The 19,000-nt window shown below is 36.7% G+C and overlaps 1 protein-coding gene across 3 annotated transcripts in view; it reads left to right on the top strand.

Annotated features, from left to right (window-relative positions):
* mcf2a (MCF.2 cell line derived transforming sequence a) overlaps window positions 1–19,000 on the top strand; it is a 56,860-nt gene that overhangs the window by 16,553 nt on the left and 21,307 nt on the right. For 2 of the 3 annotated variants that reach the window (XM_022684261.2, XM_022684260.2), the window contains exons 5-16: window positions 6,467–6,586; window positions 6,786–6,902; window positions 6,997–7,146; window positions 8,634–8,755; window positions 8,841–8,955; window positions 10,074–10,193; window positions 11,204–11,395; window positions 13,512–13,703; window positions 13,983–14,154; window positions 17,192–17,274; window positions 17,393–17,475; window positions 18,340–18,406. In XM_022684261.2, coding sequence (XP_022539982.2) covers window positions 6,467–6,586; window positions 6,786–6,902; window positions 6,997–7,146; window positions 8,634–8,755; window positions 8,841–8,955; window positions 10,074–10,193; window positions 11,204–11,395; window positions 13,512–13,703; window positions 13,983–14,154; window positions 17,192–17,274; window positions 17,393–17,475; window positions 18,340–18,406 — 1,533 coding nt within the window. Of the gene's footprint in view, window positions 1–215; window positions 1,358–6,466; window positions 6,587–6,785; window positions 6,903–6,996; window positions 7,147–8,633; window positions 8,756–8,840; window positions 8,956–10,073; window positions 10,194–11,203; window positions 11,396–13,511; window positions 13,704–13,982; window positions 14,155–17,191; window positions 17,275–17,392; window positions 17,476–18,339; window positions 18,407–19,000 lie in introns of those variants that run through there. The other variant, XM_022684262.2, reaches the window with a different exon arrangement.

Below are 19,000 nucleotides of genomic sequence, written 5' to 3'. Positions count from 1 at the left end.
AATATTGTGATATTATTTTAGGACCATATCACCCACCCCTAATTGGCGCCATGATTTGTACTGCAGTTAGTGGCCAGTCTCCTCATTAATAACATCTCTTCCTTCCAGAGAACACAGTTAGATCAACTACCTGGCATAAGGCAAGGCGATAATACGTTCATATTAAGTTTGTGTTAGTTTATGTTGATTTATCTTTAACACTGTAGCGGCTGTTTTTGTTACTGAATCGCTGTAATGTTGCCATCATTATTATCATACAGTAGCTTAATTTGGTTTTGTGGTTTGTGGCATATTGTTGTTAATTTATGCCTAATCGTTCTTATTATGATGCTAAACGTATTGCAGCATATTATTAAGCTGGCTGTTGTTCCTCTTTTTAGGCCGTTGCTTGTATTGTAGGGTATTTAGAGTTTTATGGAGATTGTATTGTTTTGATTGGGTTGTATCAGTAATGTGCAACAAAAAAAAAAAAACTTTAATCAGTTCTTTAATCAATAATGCTATTTTTTTTGTGAGTACTATGAAATGTATTTCTGTCTGCACAACTGCTCACCTGGTGACGATTTAGGAATGCCCATACCTGTATAGGTTTTGAGGTGTTATCTTGTGAGTGAGGATGAACACTGTCCAGAATGCTAAATGGAAGGTGGCATGAATCTAAGTGGAGTCTGTCCGAGGCCTGATAGTGGGTGCCAGGTGGATGGGACACAGAAGGCATTACCACTCACAGTGGACAGTGCAGTGGGTGGTAATGATGGTGATTGGCAGCATCTGGCTAGAATTGTCTGTGCAAACAGCAGCTAGTAACAAGAGACTCTGGAGCAGTCCACATCCACATTCAATGCAGGAGAGCCAACATGCATAATAGCACTGTCCCATGACATTTGCCACATCAGTGTGTACAGTATATGGACTGATATGGTCTGGGCTCTTATGGGTTAATGGTACCATTTCTAACAAATGTACGAATTTGATCTGCATAGCATTTTTATTGATTTATGAATTTTTTAATAGTTTACTAGTAATCCTGACTGTGCTACAGTAATGACTTCACAGTGTAAACAGTGACGCAGTCTGCATCAAAGCTACGTGCAGGTTAAAGATGATGATGATGACGCGCTGGGCTGCAGGAGGTAGAGCAGCAGAAAGAGAAACAGGAGGAAGAGAGAGAGAGAGAGAGAAAGGAGGGAAAGAGAGAGAGAAAGAGAGGCAGAGACAGAGAGAGTGGGCAGCCCTGCTGCCACCCTGCCGTCGCCAGCTGATCATGGGTGAGGTTCGGAGCAGCGCATTCAAAGCCTCTGCGGGGATGGGGGAGAGACGGAGCTGCCGCGGCTTTCCCAGGAGCCGCAGCGCCTCGGTAAACTGCTGTCTGTCTGCCTGCCTGCCTGTCTGTGTGTGTGTCTGTTTTCTGTCTATCCGGCTGTGCTTCAGAGTTCAGGCTCAAGTTTCTCCGGCTGAGAGATTGCGGCATCAGTGCACTGCAGCTGTGTGTGGACTGGAGGCTTGTATAGCTTAGTCATGCGACTGCTACACTTTACCTGCTGCTGTGTGTGTGTGTGTGTGTGTGTGTGTTCTAGAGTGAGTGTGTGTGAATGTGTGTGTGTGTGTGTGTGTGTGAATGTGTGTGTGGAGAGTGTAGAGACACTCTGGCAGATTGAGCAGATTGAGCTGTTTGCTGGGCTGTTTGTACACAGACGACGTGGAGCCAGAGGGCAGATCAATGTCAAGTGTGGCGTAAAAAAGCCTCCAGCAGGCTGACGGGTTGGCAGGGAGTTCTGGGATTAAATGCTCTGGATGGGAATGACGCAGCATTGGTCAGTCTGATTTAGACACTACTGTGTTTTATTGCTCGAGAAAAAAAAAGTCGAGATCAGTCTCGTTGCAAAAGTTTACCCTTGAGTGATCAGCCAAGGATCAGCCAAGGATCAGTCAAAGATCAGTCAGCAGTATAACAGACTTTCTGTGCATTTTTTGTGTTTGTGCTGATTTCTCTTATCATAGTCATATCGGCTTGATGTTAATTAATTGCTGCATACAGAATGTTAGTGTGTGTCTGCAGTCGCCGGATCAGTACAGGCACTGCTGAATCTGCAGAGTCAGCACACCTGAGCCGAGCTGCACTGAACACAGAGAACAGAGAATAGAAAGTGACGTATTTTGTGACTAATGCTGGTTTGTGGCAATGTACTGTATATACAGTATCATCGCTGTCCAATGAAAATCAAGTATCTCCATTTTTTAAGATTTTTAGTTTGGTACATAATTTGTAAACACAAACTGTAACCTTCACACTGTGTCAAAACTTGATGAACAGACCTCTATTTACATTGATTTCCACTACAGGTTTAGAAGTTTTTTTGTCTCTCTCTCCTGTAAAGCTGCTGTTTTGGAGATGCTTGTTTTTTTTACTGGACAGCGACGATATACAGTATATTGGTGTGAAAAATATTAGTATCTCATAGCTTTGCTTATGTTTAGTTTAAAAAGCATTAAAAAGTTCAGTTCTTCCTGTTGTGTCCAAATTTCACAGTGAGTGAATGCAAATAAGTTACTCCAAAGTAACTTACAGCTCTGGAAAAAAAAATGATTTTACTAAATTGAAAACCTCTGGAATATAATCAAGAGGAAGATGGATGATCACAAGCCATCAAACCAAACTGAACTGCTTGAATTTTTGCACCAGGAGTAAAGCAGCATAAAGTTATCCAAAAGCAGTGTGTAAGACTGGTGGAGGAGAACAGGCCAAGCTGCAACTGTGATTAAAAAACAGGGTTATTCCACCAAATATTGATTTCTGAACTCTTAAAACTTTATGAATATGAACTTGTTTTCTTTGCATTATTTGAGATCTGAAAGCTCTGCATCTTTTTTGTTATTTCAGCCAGTTCTCATTTTCTGCAAGTCTTCTTCTTCTTCTTCTTCTTTTTCTTTCGGCTTTTCCCTTTTCAGGGGTTGCCACAGCCAGTCATCGTCCTCCAAGATGAACTCGCATATTTGTTTTGGCAAAAGTTTTACGCCGGATGCCCTTCCTGACACAACCCTCACCATTTACCCGGGCTTGGGACCGGCACAAGAGATACACTAACTTGTGTTCATTAGTGGCTGGTTTCTCATTTTCTGCAAATAAATGCTCTAAATGACAATATTTTTATTTGGAATTTAGGAGAAATATTGTCTGTAGTTTATAGAATGAAACAGCAATGTTCATTTTACTCAAACATAAACCTATAAATAGCAAAATCAGAGAAACTGATTCAGAAACTGAAGTGGTCTCTTAATTTTTTCCAGAGCTGTATGTAATGCCTGCATTAATATTTAATACATTTTAATATAATGGTATTGACGCCCCATGAGAGGACGCTAAGCACAGGGGTGTTTACTTAGGCTTGTCATGATAATTACCTTATTGACTTATCATACAATATATCTGCTCATCATAAATAAATGTTCTTATCAAAGAATGGCCATAAATTTAAATGAGGCGGTATATAAAAAATAAAACACTGGTTTGTTTTTTATTTTATTTTATTTATATAAGGTACAGGCCTCTCATGATCATTTCATTATACACTTATTGTGCAATATACAGATTTGTACAAAGTAATTGTGTTCTATAGTTTTTTTCTTAGTGAAAACAGCACTTTAACATGAATGCTTAAAAAGTTGACTTTAAAAGTGTTTTATTGCAATTTGAATGTCTGAATATTTTTCAGAATTATAGTTTATCACGAATTCAAACAATGTAATTTTATATTATAATGCTATTAAATTATCATTTCAGTGGCATGAAATGGTCTTACAATAACAGTAAATTGTTATCTCAGTTATTATTAATATACATGTTAGGCAGCGAGTAATAGTTGATGTGTTTTGGAAGCAGGACTCATGGACTAGCTTGAAGTAAAATAAAGAGATTTCGACAAGGACCCACCTGTGCAATGTTACATATCTACCAGCTGGTAAACTGGTGAAAGAGTCTCTAAATTCCATCTTATTTAATGGGACCAGTGAAGATCTACTCTATAATGCTGGTAATATTTGTGATTGTGAAGTTAGTTAATTTACACAGTAGGTAGGCAGGTGGTTTTAATGTTTTGGCTGATTATATCAGGATATTATGCTGATTGTGAATATTATTAGTACAGCTCAGCACTATTTTTAGTAACAGATACTTGAGAACGAGGTCTGGGGTTTGGTTTTATCTAAAGATAGAATGTGTGTGAAGCTGCTGCTGCTGCTGGAGATTAGTCTGCAGGTGGGATTAGTGGGTTTGATTGATGGAGATGTGAGTGAGCTGAGCTCTGCTGGGCTGAGTGAGTGGTGTTACTGGCTTTGTGATGGAAGATATTGACAGTAAGAAGGGAGGTTTTGTTGGATTCTTTCAGTTTGTTTAAAATCTGCCCATATTTGATTAATTAGAGTCAGATTATTGAAGTTCAGATGTTAAATTCTGGACATTTAAACTCATCCCAACAAAATTCTCAGATGGATTACATCACAGTTCTACTTTTTCGCACTATAAGGTGCACTGGATTATAAGTCGCATTTTCTGTGACACTAGTAACTAGTAGTAGGAACAGGGGTGTCCCCATGTTTCTTTTATAAATTAAAGAAAGCTAAGATAAGTAAACTAAATAATAATTCTTAAAAAAAACGAAACTGACGAGTCAGACAAGTAAAGCAAATGCTGGATGTTAATAAACACATTTTCTCCTGAAAAATGTTTATTTTTTGGTGAGTAAAGTGCTTCCGTTTATTTATAGAAAGCTTAAATTTACAGATTTCAATTTAAGCTGGAGCATTAGCATTAGAATCTAACTGCTAACTGTTAGCAGCAGTGTACAGGCTGATAATACTCATCTCTGGACATCCAAAGAACTAACACTAGTGCAGTTAGCGAATAATGCTAATACTGCTCCAGCAGTGCTATCCAGGGTTAGCAGCAGGCTACAGGCCGATAATACCTACCTCTGTGGGGGCTAAAGAGCTAGTGATTCGCACAGTTAGCAGCTAATGCTGTTTAATGCTGTACTTCAGCTGAGTGGCTTTACTACTCCTAACAACCTGACTGGTAAAATTCATACATAAGGCACACTGGATTAAAAGGTGCACTGACAATATTTGGAAAAATTAAAGGATTTTAAATGCTCCTTATAGTGCAATAAATACGGTACATTTACATTTGGCAGACACTTTTATCCAAAGCAACTTACAAATAATGATGTACACTGAGCAATAGAATAAATAAAAAATAAATACATCAAAAATGTACAGTGCCTAAAGAGGAGAAAAGAAATGGTAGAAGGAAATGAGGTTAGAAGAAGGTAGTTAGTTGGAGTTGTTGGGAGAATAAGTGCTCTTTAAGGAGCTCTGTCTGTAGGAGTTTCTTAAAGGGAGGGACGCTCCTATGGAAACTTTCTGGTTCCCATTTGGGCTACACTAACAGGCCCCACAGGGCGATGTTATCTGGACATAGCACATCATTTAATTAGGACTTTAAGTGCTAGACTTATGTTTTAGTTGGAGTTGGTTGTTGGTGGCCATAAGAAACAGAGCTGCACAATGTAATGTGTTTTACTTTTACAATACTGATGTTGCGAAAGCATTCTTAAGAATTAGATGTTATAAGACATTTTTATATAAATGATTTTAAGATTTTAAGAATAATTTCACCATAATAATGAATAATAATGAATTTCATAATCTGTGTCATGGAACAGTGAGAATAGTGTGAATGTTATAATGGGGGTGGGTCATATTGTATCATATGCCATAATATCGCTAACATTTTTGATTATTGTGAACGATATTATACCCTGAAATATCGCGCCATGTCACCCACCCCTAATTATCACATCAGGGTACTACTTTTTTGCTGTTCTTAGCAAATAAATGGATATATGGAGATATTTGGAGTGCATTATTAGTATCATTACATTCTGGATCGTTGACTTCTGTTACAAATCTGATTAAGATAAATATCTTAGTTAGGGGTGTACCAGATCATATTATATGTAATAGTAATTTAATTTTAAATTTGTGGCAATAGTGTATTCTGGAAATTAAGTGTTTTGTCATATCGACAAGAGTATCGTTATCGCGAAAATACCACTAAAAATTGTGATGTTATTATAGGGCCATATCACTCACCCCTAATGTTAAATTTGTATTATGCAGCAAAAATTGTATCTTGCAAAAAACGGATATTGCACATGCTGTGATATAACTATTACAAATGTACAGGCAAAAAATGGGACAGCCAATCAGAGGGGATGATATCAGAGTTAATTTATATGTAAATCCTGAGGCAGCAGCATCTAAAGCAACCTAGTTTATTATTTATTTCTAGGGGATGAAGAAAGGCTGAGAAAAGATCATGCAGAACTGAATATCTGTTTTTAATCAGCATTTGATCACATGTTTCTTTAGTAATGTGCTTTTCTTGTGCTTGTCTGTTTGTGTTTAGGCCTCTTTTCCAGGGAACCTGCACCTGGTTCTGGTTCTGAGACCCACCAGCTTCTTCCAGCGCACCGTCACGGACCTCGGCTTCCGCTTCAGCCAGGAGGATTTCATGCTCAAAATGCCTGTAAGTTCAGCCTGATGAAACTCTGAGAATGACTGTTGTTGAAGAATAACTCGTTTATCATGTATTTATGATGTTAAATCTTTTATATTGTCTACTACTATCTTATAGCTGATATTAGATCTGTGTGGGTTTAAGATTTAAACTGTCCAGTTGTGTCAGTGCAGCATTCAGCATTGACTCAGTGTGTGTATCTCCTCAGGTAGTGATGCTGAGCTCTGTCACAGACCTGCTGCGCTACATTGATGAGAATCAGCTGACCTCAGAGTTTGGAGGCACTCTGGACTACTGCCACAGTGACTGGATTGTCCTCAGAACAGTACTGTCCTAACTCTGCCCTGTCAATCACACCATGATCCAATCACTGCTTAGGATCTGGCTGTGCCAACTCCCCGTATCTTGTGTTTCTGTAGGCCATAGAGAGCTTTGCAGTGACGGTGAAGGACATCGCGCAGATGCTGCAGGCATTTGGGACTGAGCTGGCTGAAACGCAGCTACCTGAAGACACCAGCGCAATAGAGCTGCTGCTGCTGTCTCACACTGAGAAATACAGGAGACTGAAGGTACACCTGAAACAAGCCACCTGAAAAGCCACAGTCACTATGATCATGCTGCCTGCCATCAGCAGCTGGAGCCCGAGAGAGCACAATTGTAGATAGGCTGGGTAGATAGCATTTCTTCCTCACATTGGCTGGCATCTGTTGGCAAATGTATCAGAGCTGGGGATCTGGCGCTTTCCTCTGAATGCTCTGGTTGCCTAGCAACAAACAATCGCTATAAATGTCTTTTACAGAAAAGAAGAAGATGTGCACTATGGTGTTGGGGACATTTATATAAATGGGGATTATGTGATTTGCCTTTAAAATTGGGTAGGAATAATTAGAAATTATAGAAAATACTACTAATAAAAAAAGAATGATGGTAGAGTTTTTAAAGTTCACTAAATAATTTCCAGACATCCGAGAGTGATGCCTTCAAAGTCTCCAAAGTATGAGGGCTGTATATTTACAAGAACTTGGCAATATAATATGATCAAATACAGTCCCAGTCAAATGTTTGGACAAATTCAGTGATTTTTCATTATTTTAAAAATGAAGTAATCTAAAGTATGAAATTATTTAGTAAACACAAAATGTTAAACAAACCAGATGTTTTATATATTAGCATCTCTTGCTTAGATGACAGTTTTGCACATCTTTTTAGCTGAATTGTCTCAGTCAGCTTTATGAGGTAGAGTCACCTGGAATTCAGGCTTTCAGTTAACAGCTGTGCTGAACTCTTCAACAGTTAATTGCCCCAGGAAAGGAAGAGCAGGAGTTACCTCTGTTGCACAGGAAAAAATCAGTTACCAGCCACAGCTCCTTAGGTAAGAGCAGCTTAATGCTTCACAGAGTATTTTGGTTTGTTTAACACTTTTAAGTTACTACATGATTCCTTATGTGTTCCTTCACAGTCTGATTGATGAAAATAAATAAATAAATAAAACATTGAATGAGCAGATGTGTCCAAACCTTTGGCTGATACTGTATATTGTGATATTTTGTGAGTCCAACTAACTAACTGAGTATAGAGTGTATACAGAGAGAAAACTAAGAAGGTTTAAGGAAAAATAGAGGTTATCCCCCAGTCTGAAAATGTATTTAACACTCCAACAACTGTTCATAACCCGTGCTTTTATGCTGGTCATCCACAACTCAGCAGTTCAGCACTGCAGACACTAAATTGTGCATTGTGTATAAGGTGGTTTTTAAGGACTGCCCGAGTGCATGCACATATAAGCTGTGCACATGATGCAAACGCATGCATATGTAAATGTGTGCGATTAGCTATATCAAAAACAAATCAAATCAAATCAAATTTATTTGTATAACGCTTTTTACAACTGGTGTTGGCACAAAGCAGCTTTACAGAAACATGATCACAGGACAAAGAATCAGGCAAAAACATTAAACATACAAAATACAGAATACAGAACCCCCAGTGAGGCATTGCTTTGAGACTCTAGCGAATCATGGATTTAGAACTTGTACTTGGATGTTTGGATTCGCAGGATGCCATCAAGTCAGTGATGAGGGAGGGGCGACACCTGCTTTGCAGTCTGGAGGCTTCAGGGAAAGAAGTGGATAAAGACACGCACTGGGACATATCACAGGACTGGGACACGGTGCAGAGGTAACTGACACTCAGAGAGGACGGCTGATGTCAGCGGTTCTGAGGACGATGCTGAGTTGAGTTGTGTTTCTGCTTCCTCCTGCAGACTGCTGGCTCAGCTCAGAGACATGGAGATGGCTTTCGACGGCTTCTTTGACAAACACCATCTGAAACTGCAGCAGTACCTACAGCTGCTGAGATACGAGCACAGCTTCCAAGAGGTACACCGCTCTACTGAGCCCTGGAGCAGGGCCAGCAAAACCTGCAGAGAAGAATTGTATACATTGACTGATTAAAAAAACAGCCATAATATTAATACCTATTATAATGTTATTGTCCAATTTAGAAAAAAAGTTGCTAACATAAAACAATTGTTTAATAATTGGCAGAGTTCAGCCTTATGGAGCTGTTATTTAATCTCAGAAAGACCTGGTTATCATATGCATAGTCCTGATACTGTGTAATATACTGCTTGCAATCAAAGGAAAAAAAGGAAAAAAAATATTTGAGCAATAAATAATGAACTTACTTTTTTATTAGTTTAAGTTTTGTGATTTTAACTAGAGTTTATGTGTTATCATCCTTAAAGGTATGAGTTTATATGTTAGTTTAATAAAATGCAAATTGGAAGTGATTTTAAATGAACTTAAATGAGCTTACACCTTTCTTATTGGCAACTGCAGCTATTTATTTGCACAGTGGGTGTGTCTCACTCTTCCCTTCACTCACCATCAGTGTGAAGTAGTACCCCAAGGCTACGTTCTCATGTGTGATATGTTTTGAATGAGTCGGAATAGCCTCTGTGTTCATGGTTATAAAAGCAAGTTAGCGTTTGTTGCATGGATGAATTTAACTTATGTGTAAAAAAACATTGTCAAAATCACATAATTTTATGCACAAAACTGTGCTGGAATATATCCACCCAGAAACTTATATTAATGTTCATTTTCAAGAAATAATCTGTAATTTAAACTTGACTTGCTTAGTTGAAACAACCTGTATTATGTAATTAAATCAAATCCAAAGCTAAATCAAACATAAAGTCATGAGTTGAAATAAAGATTGTAAATCCAATTTAATTTTATTTATAACTTTAAAACAACTTTTGAGTTGAAGCTGATAATATTTTTTTTTACAATGTAGATACACATATACTGACACACTGGTATTTTTTTACGTATTAATACACTATTATGTTATTATTATCATTATATATATACTTACTGATTATTATAGATAATGTTAAATTATCTTTTTTATAAAATAATTTTATATTAGCAATTTTTCATTATGACAGGCCTAGTGGACTATGTTGTATCAATCTTTCTCTCTGTTGCAGATGGAGAGCTTGTTACAGAAGCTGAGTGTTCAGGAGAGGAAACTGATCATCACAGGAGACACGCTGACCCAGACTGAGCAGACCAGCAAAGATCTGAGCGCTCTGGAGAAACGAGCCATGGTAACTCATATAACTCTGTATATTACACACCAGTACCACAGTGTTGTGTGACTGTGTTTAAGAGTTCTTTGTTTGGTCTGAACCAAAATAGCAGGTGTGAAAGATGCTGCAAACCATCACCAATCACCATGGACCAAAGTACCAAAGTTTAGTCTCAGTTTGGATCAGATGATTCATGGTTTAATTGTTTGGACTTATATACAGTAGAGGTTTCAGACTTTCCAACCAATTATATGAAGTTGAGACAGGCTATTCAGTAAACCCATTAAGTAATTGAATTTGTTGTGCAAGAATCTGAGTCCTCTTCGTGTGCAGTTGCATCAAGCAGTCGTTTGCATGCAGATTACGCTGGTGACTGCTGTATCTACTGTAACTGTAGATTAACTGTTACAATCCTCATTTATTTTAAACTTAAGAAAGACATAAAGCACACCGAATTATAATGCACATTAAGTAACACTAGTAAGGAACAAGGGTGTCACCATGTTTTCCTTTTAATTTTAGCAGGTCTTGCTGCTGGGGGCGCCTAAGTAAACAAAACTGTTTGTTATTGGGTGTTGAATACTGGTTGTTATTTTACATTATACTTACCTCTGAACGGCAGCGGCTAATGCTAATACTGCTTCAGCATCAATTCTGGAGAAACCTCCCTGAAACTCCTGTATAATTCTGCAGGTCAGTGGAGTGGCTTTACTGTTACGTAATACCTGACTGGTAAAATTCATACATAAGGTGCACTGAATTAAAAGCGCACTGTAAATTTTTGGGAAAATTGAAGGATTTTAAGTGTGCCTTATAGTGCGAAAAATATGGAAGGATCAAAAGCTTTAGCCACTGGTCTGCTAGTCTCAGGATGTGTCAGGATTATATAAAGACTGGCTGCTAAACTGCACAGTGGAACCAAAACTAACCATACTATATATCCAGTATACAGTGTAACAAACACATCAGCCATGGTTCAGACTCTGGTCCGTGTGAAAATGTTGTAACAGTGTTATCTGTATGTTCAGGAGGAGATGGCTCGCGCTCAGGTGATGATACTGCATGGGCACCAGCTGGCTGCAGGGCATCACTACGCCATGGCTCTGATAATCCAGCGATGTAATGAGCTCAGACATCACTGTGACACCCTAAACTCCGCCCTCAGCACCAAACGCAAGGAACTCACACAAGTCCAGACGTTACTGCAACGCCTGGAGGAGGTGAGCTACACTCTCACCATCTCATATCTCAGTCAGGATCTTCTGAACTGATTCAGCTACAATCTGATCGTTTTCAGATTCTGTGTTTATGTTTAAAGAGGCTCTAAACCCCCTGAGTTTAGCAGACTCCACCCCCTAAAAATGTGAGTGGTAGTTTGGGAGGGGCACTGAGTGATGTATGGGTTTAGAGGCAGGGCAGGAGGGAGAGCTGATTGGCTGAGGAGCTGCAGCAGCAGTTGTGAGCATCTGATAGCAGTGAGATGCAGATGGTTGGACATCAGCAGGGAGGCGGGATTATTTATTAACTGATCTGCATATTGTGATGTGTCTGCAATAGAGCTTAGATTCTCTGCCCGTACCTATCCAACCCGAGGATCGGGCTCAAGAGAATCCTCTGTGATGTAGGCGTCTGTTTTTTATAATATTTTTATTTTATATAAATCTATGGTGTGATAATCACAATATAGCAAAGTAATAAATCAAACTGTGTTTTAAAAAAAAGTTGTGCGCAGTGCACACTCCACTTGTCCGTATTACGCACTTGACTTGCAGAGCTGTGCAGTGCAGTGCGTAGCCTTATTACTGTTTTTTTGTGCATTTGACTATAAACTCAATATAGAAAATTTGGTACCACTTTAAAATAAGATACAAATTTTTATAAATTATAAATATAAATTAGATTATTAATTGTTATTGACGTAATGTCGTAAATGCTTTAAAAAAAAAACATTGATAACCAGTTACAACACATCAGTTGAGAAGGCCACAATTATCTGTTGTTTGCTTAGTAATTTAATTCAACATAGTCATTTCATTTATAGTAAATAGTTAAACATACTTACACATATATTAATATGACAGGTATTAATGGAAAACGCAAAGTAAAATCAGTATCTTGAAAGATCTGAGGTTTGACAGTAGAAATGAGTGTGGAATTAATATTTAGAAAATTTTAACTCACTGTTGCCATTTCTATTTATGTGTTGTTTTATAAATATTAACTGCCTAATAAAAGGGTTTGAAAGTATTTGCAACCTAATTATTAACAACTAGTAAACTCCCTTATAAACCATTCATAAACCATTATAAAGTTAGTCTTATTTTAAAGTGATACGGAAAATCTGGTACCATTTTAAAATAAGGCTCCTTTAGTTTATAAAGGAGTTTATTAATGTTATTTATTATGTTATAAATACTTATATTTAATATAATAATAAGCACACACATACACATACATAAAGAAGATAGTAGTGGCCGGTTGCTTTCCAAATAGTGATTTTACATTCATTTATACTGCTAAACATTAACATATCTGTTAATAACATATTTACTATTAACTATAATTACCCATATATATAGTTAATCCAACAATCATAATGTGATGTATATTAACATAAAATAACATAAAATAACTAAAGTGCCTTTTGTTTATTATTTTATGCTGACTGATGTAAAAAACAAATTAGGATAAAATGTGTGTTGTAACTAGTTGGTTTATAAAGTATTTACAAACTGATATTTACTCATTGATAATCTCATAAACCTCAGAGACTATTTATAAACTCTTTATAAAGGAGCCTTATATTAAAGTGGTAGCGAAAATTTGTTTGTTTAGAATTTATTTTCTATTCTTAAACCATGTTAAACTATATTAGATTAGAGAAAAGTCATTCAGACATTATTCTCGTAGCCTAATTTACAGATATTTAGGCCTGTGGATCATTGTTCACATTGTTCATGTTTTAATCTCTCATAGATCTGTTCTTAACAAAAAAAAAATTCTTAAAAAATAGATCTATACTTCTTTAGTGTTGCAATGTTAATTAACATCATTCTGAACAGATTTTGCTCATTCACACATGCCAAAAATGTTTTTAAAAAGCTCGGTTTTATGGCTCTACTCTATTACATAGAAACATCATCCTCATCTATAGCAGAGCTGAACCTGTAAAGGCGCTGCAGAGGCAGAAATTACCACAATTAAAGGTTAATAAGTTTAGAAAACATTAAGCAGGACTGTTTTTTTTAACTTCAAATGAACACATTTTAGCTGTTAATAAAAAATAAAATCTGCTTTAAATCTCTTTAAATATTCTGCATGTGTTCTCTCTGGCAGGCCCAGCGGTGGTGTGATGAGGGCACATACCTTCTGGCCAATCAGCTGGTAGATAAGGTCCAGTCTAAAGAAGGAGCTCAGGCAGCTCTGAGGGATATCGAGAAGTTCCAGGAGGGGGCGCCAGCGCTCCTCACTGCAGGCTCTGACCTGCTGTTCATGGAATATGAGAGCGTTCTCACCACTCAGCTACAGGTAAAACATCACTGTAAAACACTAATTCATTAATGCATCATTTATCACATTATAGAAATAATCATATTAAAGCTCTTAAAGCTACAGATTTCTGCACTATTTTAACTTTAACTTTACAGTTAATGTAAGTTAATGTTTAATAAGAGTTTATTCTAGAGAATAGAGCATTTCTATTGGTCAACTTTAAATATAATACAATTATGATTTCAAAATTATTCTATTTAAACAGTGACAAAAATGGAGATATGTGATGTTAAAATATTGGATTTTTTTATTCAGACTCATATAGAGAAGACGTTTGAGAAGCACGCCTCCGTGCAGAATCTGATCCAGGCCAGACAGACCTGCCTGAAGAAACTAGCAGACAAACACGTGAGACCCATCCTGCTGGTGGCCCCCCGACCTGAAAACCCACCCCGCTCCAAATCCCCCATCTTCTCCCCTAAACACGGTACACACACACACACACACACACACACACACACATATACACACACGACCACCTGTACGAGCCTTTACAATTTAATACCCATTTATCAACCATTTTTCATTGAAAAATATATGTTATTTTCTTTTAGACAACTTTTTATATTTATATATTTTATATCTAAAATGCACTTTATTTAGATTTATATTTCTTAATTCATGAAGGCACGAAAATTAAAATAATTTATAATAGCAAAGAAAATATCTGCTTTCTCTCAAAAGAGGAAATGGTTGATAAATGGTTATTATATTATAAAATAACTGCTTTCTTTCTGATTTTTTTTAAATATATATAAATTGTAAATTGTCATTTGGAAAATTGCCTATATTATTATTTTTGTAACTGTCCCTTATTTTTGTTGTTGTAATTTTTTGGCTTTTAATTTGTGCCTTGTTTTGTATGTAAAGCGTCTTTAAGGATCTTGAAAAGCGCTATATAAATAAAATGTATTATTATTTATTATTATTACTATTATTATTATTTCTCCCTAAAAGGCTTAAAATTACTGTATGTTTCAGCCGATTGTAATGATAATGTTTACATAACAAAAAATAATGTTTATATATGTAAAAATGTTTATTAAAACATGTAGAATGTTGCATTATGGATGTAACACCATTTACTGCTTTTAGTAGAATTTTAGTATTAAAATATTAAGTATTTAAAAATATAATTTCATCACTGCAACACAAAAAAACTTTCTTAAGAGCAAAACACTTTTTTTTACTTTTAATAGAATTAATTCTATTTAACACAATTTCATCTGACAATATATATATATATATATATATATATATATATATATATATATATATATAGTAATTTCCAGGCAGAAATTACAATTATTATTGTTATCAATAATTGATTAGATTTTTTAATCAAATGCTTTTGCAATTAGAAAAATGTAAAATCTCAACAGGAATGTGTTGTTTTTAGTGTGTTTTGTCAACTATATTTTCCAAAAATCCCAGCTTTAAATACATATTTCAGTCACACTTCACACATCTTTAAAATAAAAAAAGAACAAACAGATATTAGCTATTGAAATCATATTGTAATTAATTCAACTGTAGTCATTTAACTAGTCCCTAAGCAAGACATTTGTCTCCAGTTCCTGTTTTATTCTTTGGTTAAATTTCACAATTAAAAGGTATAAATATATTGAGTTGCTAAAATATACCAACCTGGTACATTGCAAACTGTACAGAACCTTTTAAAACCCTTTTAGAAGCTTTTTTCTACATGTGCAGCTCAAACAGCAGAGTGTATCAGGCTGCAGGCGATCTTCACCTCACCTAAAACACTGAAAATCCCTGCAGTCTTACTGAGAGCACACTGCTCCGCTCTCAGTGCTGGATTTGGCAGGAACCGTTTTTCCCATTACACCCCGAGAACAAAAGAGGAGCTAATGAGTGAAATTGAGAGGCGAGGGCTGTGCGATGGGGAGGGTCGTGCCGGATGTGGTCAGGGTGAAAAGAGCACCCTGTATTAGCCTGACACTCTGTGATCTTCAGCCTCATCAAAGCGGAGCTGCCAGTCAGGTGAAGAGGAGTTAAGCGGGATTCTGGGGTAAACGCTCTGCAGGGCTTAGTGCCAGCTCTTCAGGGGAAGCTGTCAGACCTTAATGCTCCAGCGGATCTGCCGGGTCAACTGGGAGCCAGTCTTACTGACCAGGTCACTGCATGTTCTACTGGATTCAGTCTCAAAAAAAACACTATCGAACATGAAGCAGGACGAGACTTTCTACAGTTCTAGTTTTTATTTAAGATTTATTTCTAATTTTCCTCCATTTTTCTCCCACTTTTAGCTAAGCCAATTGTCCCATCTTTTCAGATGGTAATTAGCTGTATATCCGCATCATGTGAACATGTAAAGTCAGACACCTCCTCTTTTTGAACTGCTGCTGATACAGCTTTACCGAGTAGCATCACAGCGCTAACACTGGGAGGAAAGCGCAGCGACTCGGTTCTGATACATCAGCTCACAGACGCAGCCTTGTGCTGATCGACATCGCCCTTTGGAGTGATGAGGGGAAATAAAGAGCACCATCTACTGTACCCACCCAGAGAGAGCAAGACCAATTGTGGTCTCTCAGGGCTCCAGCAGCTGATGGCGAGCTGCATGACCAGGATTCGAACCAGCAACCTCCCAATCATAGTGGCAGCGCTGTAGACCACTGGATCACTCAGCGCCCCAGAATGTTCATTTTCGAGTGCCTGATAGAGTCCTCTAGATGGACGGTTGTTTCTGGTTGAGAGTATGCTGTGCTGGATTGGCTGCAGCTTCTTGCTGGAGTCTGTGCTGAGTGTAAATAGTTGTGTGGTGTGCAAATGGTGTAAAATGTGTTTGTCATTCATTCATACATTCATTCATTAATTTATTAACACAGATTGAAACCTATCGTCTATTGTCAGAATAGACATCTATCAGCCAATCAAACAGCAGCATAGACTCACCCACTGCTTTGGAAAAATACAAATCTGCACACTGAAGTAAAGCATGGTAGTATCTCACCTAATGAGGCAGAGTTACACTTTTTTATCATTATGTGAAATTTTTTTTTTACTGCTTATTAGGAAATTTGTGAAATAAAAAATGTCATAATAATAATAAAGTATAGATTTAGGTATAGTGTATAAACATGTATGCACTGTTGCAGTCTGTCAGTTCCTTCAGTCTTTGTGGAAAATAACTAAATTACTAAAAATAAAACTAAACTAAATCAAAAAAGTTTGTTTTTTTTATCTCTACAAATAACAGTATAGAGCCTCATTTAACTAATTGTGCTCATTTATTCACCCTAAATAAAGTTATAGTTTGTTATAAAAACACAAATATTGTTCTTTACTATTGTATTTTCTGAACCACATAAACACTTTAGGGCCAGAGGTTTTATTGATGTGTTTTAAATGTGGTCTTTGTTAACCCAGGAATTGATTTAGCGTTTTCTCTAGTGTTTTCATGGTGAAGTAATTGTATTGATGTTTTTCTTGCTCTGCAGATTTTAATTCAAGTATAAAGTTCACCTTTGACCTCTCCCTACCCGGCAAGAGAACATCACGGAAATGCCCAAACTCCCGCAAGGTAACGGGCAGCTGGACTTTGTCCAGTTATTCATTTCAGTTAAAGTTTTTTTTTAATAATTTCTGATATTTTTATATTTGTGTGTTTAGTAAATGAGTGTTTCTGTATTGTGCGTCAGATTGAAGTGATGCACGACTATCAGAACCGCAGCTCTCTGTCCTACATTGTAGACGGGGAGGACAGTGCTGATCTGCTGAAACGGTGAGCTTGCTCTGCCTCTCTGGCTGGTGGTTTTTAGAGGTGGGAGATCCGTCCTAAAACTAATGATACCAGGGGTCAGTTTCCCGGAAAAGGTTTAAAGCCTAGGTACACAGTATATTTTTCTATATTTTTCCTTCTGTGTAATACTAGGCTTACTTCCTGTCTGTAGACCATTGACTGAGAGTGTTTTCACACCTGCACTTTATAGACCGGTTAAATCAGTTGGTGCAATTTGTTTGGGCAGATGTGTACACAGTAATCACACTTGAATGTGGATCAAATTAAATTCACAAGACCACTAAATAGAGGACCTTCTTTTTGTATTTACTTTCTTGCTCCACCCCAGACAGCTCTGACCAATAAGCAGAGAGAAGGTTCAGATTTTTCCCTGTGTGAAAACAAACCAAGCCAAACCAAACCAAAGGAAAGATGCTCCAAATTACAAACTTATTTACTGAATCTGACCAGAGCAAATTAACTATATGTGTGAAAACGCATGATACTATATCTAAAAGCGTACTTTGGATTAAAAAAATATTGACATTTTTTGCATTATTTGTTTATTTAACTACTAAAATTTTAATGGTAAATATGCTACAGAAAGATCTATAGAGGCATCAGTACAATACCAGTGATTGAAACTGGGCTGAAATCAGCTGGAAATTAAGTTAATTAAATTTTTTAATTCCAATTTAGCCCAAAACAGCACACTTTAACTTTGTGTAATATAATTAGCTTTGTGTAAGCTAATAAGCTATAATAAAATCTCTTCTGCTTTTTGTCTTTGAGAGTTTTTATTAAATTATCTGAAAGGACGCTGTTTGTGTTTTTTTTTTTTTTTTTTTTCTTTTGACTGTTTTCCAGGCATGTAATGAAGGAGCTGATTGAGACCGAGAGAATATATGTAGAAGAGCTTCTAGCTGTGCTGCTGGTAAGAGCAGATCTTCAAAATGTACCTTTCTTGGCGTTGCAAACCAATATTTGTAATATTGTATTTCTGAGAATATTGAGAAGAATGTTTAGATATTTTAGTAAAATGTTTGAGGTGATACTTCAACTTCTACAGAAGTATTTTAAGCCCTAGTATCTACAGCTCTGGAAGAAATAAGAGACCATTAAAAATGAGGAGTTTCTTTGATTTTACAAAATTGAAAACCTCTGGAATAAAATCAAGAGGAAGATGGATGATCACAATCCATCAAACCAAACTGAACTGCTTGAATTTGTGCAACAGGAGTAAAGGCATGAAGTTATCCAAAAGCAGTGTGTAAGACTGGTGGAGGAAAACATGATGCCAAGATGCATAAAAACTGTGATTAAAAACCAGGGTTATTCCACCAAATATTGATGATTTCTGAACTCTTAAAACTTTATGGATATGAACTTGTTTTGTTTTCTTTCCATTATTTGAGGTCTGAAAGCTCTACATTTTTTTGTTATTTCAGCCATTTCTTATTTTCTGCAAATACATTCTCTAAATGACAATATTTTTATTTAAAATTTGGGAGAAATGTTGTGTGTAGTT

This window comes from Astyanax mexicanus, chromosome 10 (assembly GCF_023375975.1).
Source record: "Astyanax mexicanus isolate ESR-SI-001 chromosome 10, AstMex3_surface, whole genome shotgun sequence".
Taxonomy (NCBI): Eukaryota; Metazoa; Chordata; class Actinopteri; order Characiformes; family Acestrorhamphidae; genus Astyanax; species Astyanax mexicanus.
The sequence above is the reverse complement of the archived record's forward strand: the minus strand, read 5'-3'. Positions and strand labels throughout refer to the sequence as shown.